Raw genomic sequence first — 10,512 nt, forward strand, 5'->3', positions numbered from 1 at the left:
TTCTGGCGTATAAGGTGCACCCAAAAGCCTTGATTTTCCTCAAAAGATAAACCTGGTGTGCCTTGGATGTGAAGTAATATTGAGTCACAACAGGTCTTTACTGTAGCGTTTTATATTGTGGTGTGCCTTATATTTGGAAAACGTTTATATATTTCCTGTAGAAAATATTTTTGGATGACTTCTTTCATTCATTGATGGTGTGCCTTATAGTCCGGTGCGCCTTATATATGGAAAAAGTTTGAAAATACACCATTCATTGGGGGTGTGCCTTATAATGTGGTGTGCCTTATATTTGAAAAAAAACTTTTATATATGTAGATATTATATTTGGGGGGGGATCATTTATTGAAGGTGCGCCTTATACTGCGGTGCGCCTTATATATGGAAAAAGTTTGAAAATACACCATTCGTTGGGGTGCGTCTTATAATGCGGTGTGCCTTATATTAGGAAAACTTTTATATATTTTTAAAAGTTTTTCATTCATTGAAGGTGTGCCTTATGTATGTAAAATTTTGTAAATACACCATTCATTGAGGTGCGCCTTATACACTGGAAAATACGGTATTTGAGGCTATTTAGTCCAATTCCTCAAATATTTTTTTACAATTACATGTTTTTCCTAGTGTATTGAGTATATAGAATGCAGATGTTCACTTTTCATCAGCGGACATATATTCAGTGCAGATTTAAAATAGCATTTTGGTCATAACTCTAGTTAGGAATCAAAGGACAACCGACACCATTTTTTTGTTTCCTAACTGATATCAGAAAAACGTTTTATAGCATATAAAATACCCAAAACACGCAAGCTGATATTTTTAGTCAAATGCAAAACACCAATAAAAATGACTTAAAGTGTCCCAAAACAGCCACAAAATGAGCTCGGAACTGGGCAGATTCAGAAAGTCCCGCCCCCTTGTTCGTGACGTCACTATTGGTCACACACTGCCTTGCTCCAGAATCAAAACAATGGCTTCAGAGAGTTCAGATTCGGAGAAGATGCTTTCTTGTTACTCATGCAGTTGTGAATATGATTCAAATAGTTCTGAAGAGGAAAGCATAAATGTTTGCAATCGATTAAAGAAGTCCTTCCGTATCAATTCGAGCCGTCTGGACTTCAATGTAGTGCCCAGAAAATGCACAAGATGGCGCCCAAGCTCCGTTGGAAATGGGCTGATTTGTCTCCTGGGAATTTGTGTCAACTAGTATCAAATAGTAGTCTTGGTGCAACACACAACGATTCACCATTGCGTTATTTATGTGTTTTCCTTCTAATTTCACCATCAAGTTTTCAGACCAAACAAAGTACCCAAAATGCATTGTGTCTCGCGTTCTCGGTCAGGGGCGTTCCCTCCGTGACGTCACGTACGGACTCGTCATCAACTCGAAAACAAGACTTCCTTAATATTCAGCGTGAGTCTTAAAAGGTAAAATATAGCTATATGCGGTGGAATCTTTGTAAAATACGCTCAGTCAAAGTCATTTGAAGTGATTTTACAAATTACGGAGGCAACTTGTCCAGAGGTGTCGGTTGTCCTTTAAATTGTCCCTTGTGTGTGTTTTTTTACCCAAATTTGATCCAAAATTCACTTGTATGAACACTATCTTAAATTTTTCCTCACTGTGTGTTTTAATAGAAACCACTAAATGCCCTCAACATACTATTAAACTGAGATTGTACTCACCCTTCTTTGTCTCTTCAGTGGTTGGATGCTAACCCTAACTTGACCTTCTCCTCATTCTCTACATCATACGCTCCCCGCTTGTGAAACCTGGAATCAATCAGAAAACGGGACGGAAACCACTATTTAAATGCCTAATGTCATCCTTTCAAATTCCCTACCCAGATCGAGTGTGTGCATGTATGTGGAACTGCATGCGTTGATGTGATGTGAGGCACACCTGAGCATAAGTAAAAGCCCGATGATGGTGAGGCAGATGGATGAGAGAACCACGGCGACCACGGCTAGGGCTGTGGTGCGGTTGTAGCCCTCCTGAGGTCTCTCAACGGGCAGGGTGAAGAATTCACACCTTTCCCCGGAGTAACTCGGATGGCACCTGCGCACGGACGCAAAATAACCAGTTAGCTTCACACAAAGTTCCATGGAGAGTTATGGTGGGAGTTTTTGGAAAGACATTACAGTCCAAACATACATACCGAACATATCGTATTTTTAGGTGTACAGTGATACCTCGGTTTACGAACCCCTTGGCTTACGAACGTTTCGGTTTACGAACGTTAAATTTCTGAAATTTTTTACCTTGGCATACAAACTTTTTGGGGATACACACGGAGCACCACAATGAGTGATGTGTCGTTCGCGAACGAGCCAGTTCTAACAAGTAAATGGCAGCCGACTGTTTTTGTCCTCTATTCCCCGCCCCCAGTCTTCGGTTAAAGCCACATGATTGGTCAAGAACGCAGCAGTGAGGGGAGTTGGTTTAAACATTAAAGAGACAGGCAGACGACAGAGAGAGTGACAAAATGGATTTCAACTTTTATGGTTCAAAGGCAGAGCGTAGACTGCAAGGTTAAAATTCCCATCAATCAGGCTCCACAAATAACCCGCACAAGCCATCTGCACACTTGATGCAAAAAGCTATCAACTCAGCTAAACAGAACCCAATTGATGAGGAACTAGGTAAAATTATCGCAGAGAAAAACACTACAAGGGATCATTCCTCAAAATGGTGAAAGGCTACGTTCCTCATCAAGTGTTTAATGCTGATGAAAGCGGCCACTCCATTCCATCAAGCCATCAACGACCATCACAAAGGTAAATAAAACGACTTTATTATACAGTACAGTTTATTTCTTATATCTTATAAGGTATATTTTGTGTAGTTTTAAGGCTTAGAAAATTAGAAAGTAGAAAATTATGTTTTTATGGGGACCTGGGAACGGATTATTCTCATTTTAATGGTTTCTTATGGGAAATATTTTTTTGGGATACACACTTTTCGCCTTACACTCTGTCTGGGAACTAATTAAGTTCGTAAGCCATGGTATCACTGTATATATATATCATGAAAAATGCAATGCAATATGATTCAAGGAAAAGTTATTTTCCTTTTGCTATTCAAATTGTTTTTCCAACATGCTGGATGTGTAGTATACATATGCGTCGGCTAATGCTAACGGTCAATTTTATGTCAATTTACTAATTTACAATGTAAATGCAAATTAAAAATTTACAGCGACTTGAGGGTAATTTAATCAAAAATATGTCTTATATGTGTCTTGTTCAAATAGATCCGGGGTTACATTGTCCTTGCATGAAATCTGGTTGTTTTTATCCGCTTTCTGCTATCACCCATTTTGCACAGCCACGTTCAAATTTCATCAATTGAATATTCAATTTTGTTAATGGTTTTACTCCTTGGTGCTTTTTACTATCTTTGTGACTGCTTTATTTACTGTATATTATAGTTATAGTATAGTATAGTATAGTATAGTATAGTATAGTATAGTATAGTATAGTATAGTATGGTATGGTACAGTACAGTACATGTATAGTATAGTATAGTATAGTATAGTATAGTATAGTATAGTATAGTATAGTATAGTATAGTATAGTATAGTATAGTATAGCACAGTACAGTACAGTACATGTATAGTATAGTATAGTATAGTATAGTATAGTATAGTATAGTATAGTATAGTATAGTATAGTATAGTATAGTATAGTACAGCACAGTATAGTATAGTATAGTATAGTATAGTATAGTATAGTATAGTATAGTATAGTATAGTATAGTATAGTATAGTATAGTATAGTATAGTATAGTATAGTATAGTATAGTATAGTATAGTATAGTATAGTATAGTATAGTATAGCACAGTACATGTATAGTATAGTATAGTATAGTATAGTATAGTATAGTATAGTATAGTATAGTACAGTACATGTATAGTATAGTACAGCACAGTACATGTATGGTATAGTATAGTATAGTATAGTATAGTATAGTATAGTATAGTATAGTATAGTATAGTATAGTATAGTACAGCACAGTACATGTATAGTATAGTATAGTATAGTATAGTATAGTATAGTATAGTACGGCACAGTACAGTACAGTACATGTATAGTATAGTATAGTATAGTATAGTATAGTATAGTATAGTACAGCACAGTATAGTATAGTATAGTATAGTACAGTACAGTACATGTATAGTATAGTACAGCACAGTACATGTATGGTATAGTATAGTATAGTATAGTATAGTACAGTACAGTATAGTATAGTATAGTATAGTATAGTACAGCACAGTACAGTACATGTATAGTATAGTATAGTATAGTATAGTATAGTATAGTATAGTATAGTATAGTATAGCACAGTACAGTACATGTATAGTATAGTATAGTATAGTATAGTATAGTATAGTATAGTACAGCACAGTACAGTACAGTACAGTACAGTACAGTACAGTACATGTATAGTATAGTATAGTATAGTATAGTATAGTATAGTATAGTATAGTACAGCACAGTACAGTACAGTACAGTACATGTATAGTATAGTATAGTATAGTATAGTATAGTATAGTATGGTATAGTATAGTATAGTATAGTATAGTATAGTATAGTATAGTACAGTACAGTACATGTATAGTATAGTATAGTATAGTATAGTATAGTATAGTATAGTATAGTATAGTACAGTACATGTATAGTATAGTATAGTATAGTATAGTATAGTATAGTATAGTATAGTATAGTATAGTACAGCACAGTACAGTACAGTACAGTACATGTATAGTATAGTATAGTATAGTATAGTATAGTATAGTACAGTACATGTATAGTATAGTATAGTATAGTATAGTATAGTATAGTATAGTATAGTATAGTATAGTACAGCACAGTACAGTACAGTACAGTACATGTATAGTATAGTATAGTATAGTATAGTATAGTATAGTATAGTATAGTATAGTATAGTATAGTCCATGTTAAATGCTTTATTTGAGCTTCAGCTATTGTTAAAGTGTTATATAAATCAATATGTATTGTATTGTATTCTTAATAGTTTTTTTCCTTATTCCCATGGAAAATGTCGGATTTTGAAACAGGATGTGGCACTCACACGCAAGATGGAAGTCTGATGTTCCAAAGGTACTGACAGGTGCCGTGGATGCAGAAATCTTTATACTTCTTCAAGCAAGGATTCCTCTTCTTTCCTTTTCCTTTTCCTTTTTTTCGTCCCTTTCCTCGCCTTCTCTGTCCTTCTGTGCTTTCCACCTCCAAGATGGCCGCTGGGTCTCGGGGTTTGCTTGACATAGCAACTAAATAAAACACACAATGTCAATAAATCTGATGCAACTGTTTGTTATGATATGATCTGAGATTACTCTCAAGAAAATCACCTCTTGGTACTTCCACTTCATCATCCCCGGATATGCCGTCCTCATATTCATTCTCATCCTCATAGTATTCATCATCATCATCATCATCGTCTTCCTCCTGAGATGTCGCGGTTGGCCCTCCTCTGCTCTCCACATCAGGTCTTCCGTCTTTGCTGCTGTCCTGGAAGTTAATGACAGCAATGTGCCGCTGTCTGTCACTGTCATACCGGTCCACCGCCGCACCACAAGCTAGTCTGGACGCCACTGGACAAACGAAAAAAAAAAAAAAGCAAACAGTGGGAAAGGGGGTTACGGATCACACACAGACTAGAATTGCTCGTACAGTGATACCTCGGTTTACGAACCCCTTGCCTTACGAAGTTTTCGGTTTACGAACGTTAAATTTAGGAAAATTCTACCTTGGCATACGAACAATTTTTCGGGATACACACGGAGCTGCCACAATGAGTGATGTGTCGTTTGCGAACCAGCCCGTTCTCCTAACAAGAAAATGGCAGCCGGCTTGTTTTGGTTCTCTATTCCCCGCCCCCAGTCGTCGGTTAAAGCCACGTGATTGGTCAAGAATGCAGCAGTGAGGGGAGGTGGTTTAAACATTAAAGAGACAGGCAGACGACAGTGAGAGCGTTTCAACTTTGATAGTTCAAAGGCAGTGTAGACTGCAAGGTTAAAATTCCCATCAATCAGGCGCCACAAATAACCCACACAAGCCATCTGTACACTAGATGCAAAAAGCTATCAACCCAGCTAAACAGAACACAATTGATGAGGAACAAGGTAAAATTATCACAGAGAAATCACCTACAAGGGATCATTCCTCAAGATGGTGAAAGAAGAAGGCTACGTTCCTCATCAAGTGTTTCATGCTGATGACGTTGGCCACTCCATTCCATCAAGCCATCAATGACCATCACATCGGTAAATAAAATGACTTTATTATACATTACAGTTTATTTCTTTAATTATAATACCACATTTATTATACATAAAATAAGGTATATTTTGTGTAGTTTTAATGCTTAGAAAATTAGAAAGTAGAAAATTATGTTTTTATGGGGACCTGGGAACGGATTCTTCTCATTTTAATGGTTTTCTATGGGAAATTAATTTTTGGGAAACACACTTTTCGCCTTACACACTCTGTCTGGGAACAAATTAAGTTCATAAGCCAATGTATCACTGTATTTAGGGGAAGTGAAGAGTGTGCCAAGGTGGGCGGAACACTCTGGACAAGTTGAAACATGCTCCCGAGGCTTTCAAAGTGGGCTTGGACTGTTAACCTTTTTTTTCTTAAGTACCAAAGACCAGCACTTAGTATCACTAGCTGAGAGCGGTGCTAAATTTGGATTGGATTTGCCTTTCTTAGTCTCGCATTGGAGAAATTTACATGTCACAGCAGCAAAGTTATGAAAGGAAGAGGAAAGGGGGGAAAAAAAAAGTAGAAAAACAAAATACAGGAGCAACTGAAAAGGCAGCCACTCTCGCGGCGCCCTCTTGAAGTCAAAAGAATAACAAAAACTAAATTATTTTGTGCCTTGCTCAAAAGCACGTTGCAAGTTGGAGCAGAATTGACATTGCTCGTGACATTTTTGACATTTAAACAATCAAAGTCTAATTTTCATAGCCCCACTTTACTCAGCAGAAAGTTTGGTGCTGTTGGACAGTCTGCGGTAAAGCGCTGTGCATATGTAGAACTGCCGCGGCTTGGAATTGAAGCTGATTTACAGTAGGTCGGATAATAGATATGAGACATTTTTTTTTCGTCAATGGATGCTACAGCTTCCTGTTTGTTTTAAACATTTAGCTTGTAGCAGACAGACGAGCACATTTCTCACCCCTTTAAAATTGCATTTTCTGTGTATCTCTTTCTCTTGTTTCTATTTATAATTGTATTTTATTTATTGTATTCTGTTTTGTGAGTGTATTTTATTTCTTATAGTACCTATGCTTGTTTGTGACTGTAAAGTGTCCTTGAGAGCTTTGAAAGGCACTTGAAATATAATGTATTATTATTATTTCACCATGATGTCCCTGATCCACTGGTGAAAATGACGCTTCAATCCTCTCCTCTTTTATCTAGAACCGCTTCATGTCATAAAGAGGGTACAGCAAGTGCTGAAGAACGAATGACTGTCTGTGGCTTTTGTGATGTTGTCACTTTATTTATTATTTTGTTGTTGTTTTGACTTCAAGATGGCGCCGCACGATTGGCTGCCTTTACGGCATTGAGAGACTAATAATTCTTAAAACATACTACAATAAAACATTTTCCCCCGTACACACAAGACTTCACATTCAAGAGTTGCGAGCAGACGGTCAAGCGAATGCCAGGCGAAGAATATGAGTTAAAAATAAGTGGATCCGGTTACATAAAAACACGCTGTGGAATTGTGAGACGATCCTATTAGCTTCTGGATGGGATAATTCCTAGCATGGAGAAAATAATTGGCGAAAGAAAATAAAAAGGTGAGCAGGTTTACGAGTCATTTATGAGCGCTGTGGTGGCTTGTGTTTTTTATTTTTACGACTCTAATGCGGAACGGTAAAAGTCATTCAAAACCAAAATACCGTAAATCGAGCAATCTTACCCAGGACGTGAAGAAGCAAAATCAAAACACTCCAAATCCTCATGGTAGGCAATAGTTGTTGAAGTAGAAAGGGAAAGTTTTATTTTGAAAAAATAATAATAAATAAAATAATCCTGATCTTTTCTAGCTTTTTTCCTCCTTTTTTCTGGTGGGCTTGTCTCAGGTTATTCCGCCAGGAATATTTCGACCACTTGGTGGTACTTTCCCGTAAATGGAGAGGTACTTAATGCGGAGAGAAAGAGCGTCAAAAGAAAGTCTCCAGCGTATTTAAGGGGACAAGTGATCTTGGCCGCGCCCACGCGCGCACCACACCGCGTGCGCGCGTATTGTATTATAGCTTTGTAATGCCTACTACCGGTACATCCCTGTCATGATTGCAATAGCGACATGAGAAACATTACCTAGTGGAGTAATGAATATAACTAAACAAAAACATAAATAGACAACAATAAACTGGACAAATGGTAGACAGTGACAATCTCATAAAAGCGCCTGCTAATTTTAACCATACCAAGTGATACAGTGATACCTCAGCTTACGAATTTAATTGGTTCCCAGAAAGTGTGTATCCCAAAAAAATAATTTCCCATAGGAAACCATTAAAATGAGAATAATCTGTTCTCAGGTCCCCATAAAAACACAATTTTCTACTTTCTAATTTTCTAAGCCTTAAAACCACACAAAATATACCTTATTTTATGTATAATAAATGTGCTTTGGTATTATAATTAATGAAATTAACTACTGTATAATAAAGTGGTTTTATTTACCTTTGTGATGGTCATTGATGGCTTGATGGAATGGAGTGCCGTTTCATCATTATTAAAACACTTGATGAGGAACATAGCCTTCTTCTTTCACCATCTTGATTAATGATCCCTCGTAGGTGTTTTCTCTGCGATAATTTTATCTTGTTCCTCATCAATTGTGTTCTGTTTAGCGAGGTTGATAGCTTTTTGCATCAAGTGTACAGATGGCTTGTGTGTTATTTGTGGATCCTGATTGATGGGAATTTTAACCTTGCAGTCTACGCTCTGCCTTTGAACTGTCAAAGTTGAAACGAGTCCAAATGTCACTATTTTCTATCCAATTTGTCTCTCTCTCTGTCGTCTGCCTGTCTCTTTAATGTTTAAACCACCTCCCCTCACTGCTGCGATTTTGACCAATCACATGGCTCTAACCGAAGACTGGGGGTGGGGAATAGAGGACCAAAACAAGCCGGCTGCCATTTTATTGTTAGGAGAACGGGCTCGTTTTCCGAACGACACATCACTCATTGTGGCAGGTCCGTGTGTATCCCGAAAAATAGTTCATATGCCAAGGTAAAAATTTCATAAATTTAACGTTTGTAAACCGAAAAGTTTGTAAGCCAAAGGGTTCGTAAACCCAGGTATCACTGTACAGTGATTCCTCCGCTTACAAGCTTCATTGGTTCCCAGAAAGTGGGTGAAAGGCAAAAAGTTTGTCTGCCAAATATTTAGTTCCCATAAGAAACCATTAAAAGCGACAATAATCCGTTCCCAGATCCCCATAAAACATAATTTTCTACTAAATAAGACTTAAAACTACACAAAATATACCTTATTTTATGTATAAAAAATGTGCTATTGTATTGTGACTAAAGAAATAAACTGTACTGTATAATAATTTCGTTTTATTTACCTTTATGATGTCGTTGATGTAGTTGTCTCTTGATGATATGTGAGTGAAGTTGCCATGGTTTCTCATCGATAATACTCTCACTCACACGGTCCCCTACTAGCTGCTTTTCATTAATTCCAAATCAACAATTTTTTTCAACCTGTACAAGGGTATTTCCGCTTAAAGTGCAAATCAAGTGCCTTTGGGGGATTATGGCATTATTCAGACAACAGAGTGAAAATGGAGTCAATGCTTACTAATGTGTTACAGATTTATTCTCAATTCACGACGAATTACTACTAAAATAAAGGCCAAATAACGGGCAGGGAGACACGAGAACATTCTTTGTTCGCCTGCACAGCCTTCTGGTGTTCACTGGTACTACAAAAACTGCCAGTCATCCTACCCAGTGTCCAAACTATGATTGGCAAAGTGACTAGCCAATTATAGTTTGCGTAAACTCTGACCAGCGCCTTCAAAAAGGCGTTGATACCTCTATTGGTTTGTCAACTCGAAGTCTGATTGGTTCGAGAAACAGTTTGATCGACACATTTGATGCGACGGGGCCTGCAGAATTGATTGTGAGGGACCCTGATAACAAATGATAGCTGAAATGTGATTGGTTAAATGCTTAAATACCAAAACACATATCCGGAAGCAGCGCAACAGAGGAAAAGTAATGAAAGGAAGCTGAAAGACAATTTGAAATTATTTGATAATAATTCATGGACAACATATAATTATCATCAGTCTGTGATTATGATATTTTAGGCTTTGCAGGCCTTGACGGTCCGCCATTGCCGTAATGTCATATTATCATATGTAAGAAATACCGTTGACATTTTCATAATAATAATACTAATACATTTCATTTATAAGCGCCTTTAAAAACTCTCAAGGTCACTTTACAG

At 37.1% G+C, this 10,512-nt stretch overlaps 1 protein-coding gene across 2 annotated transcripts in view; it reads right to left on the bottom strand.

Moving 5' to 3' along the window:
- hbegfa (heparin-binding EGF-like growth factor a) overlaps positions 1 to 8,208 on the bottom strand; it is a 12,583-nt gene extending 4,375 nt beyond the window's left edge. The window contains exons 1-5 of one of the 2 annotated variants that reach the window (XM_089019440.1): positions 7,961 to 8,208; positions 5,376 to 5,618; positions 5,096 to 5,294; positions 1,904 to 2,059; positions 1,687 to 1,773 (exon numbers count right to left, since the gene is read on the bottom strand). In XM_089019440.1, the coding sequence (XP_088875566.1) occupies positions 1,701 to 1,773; positions 1,904 to 2,059; positions 5,096 to 5,294; positions 5,376 to 5,618; positions 7,961 to 8,003 (714 nt within the window). In that variant the 5' untranslated portion in view covers positions 8,004 to 8,208 and the 3' untranslated portion in view covers positions 1,687 to 1,700. The remainder of the gene's footprint in view (positions 1 to 1,686; positions 1,774 to 1,903; positions 2,060 to 5,095; positions 5,295 to 5,375; positions 5,619 to 7,960) is intronic. The other variant, XM_089019448.1, reaches the window with a different exon arrangement.
- Between the last annotated feature and the right edge of the window lie 2,304 nt (positions 8,209 to 10,512).

The sequence above is a fragment of the Hippocampus bargibanti genome, linkage group LG02, assembly GCF_051943395.1.
Source record: "Hippocampus bargibanti isolate YZ-2025 linkage group LG02, ASM5194339v1, whole genome shotgun sequence".
Taxonomy (NCBI): Eukaryota; Metazoa; Chordata; class Actinopteri; order Syngnathiformes; family Syngnathidae; genus Hippocampus; species Hippocampus bargibanti.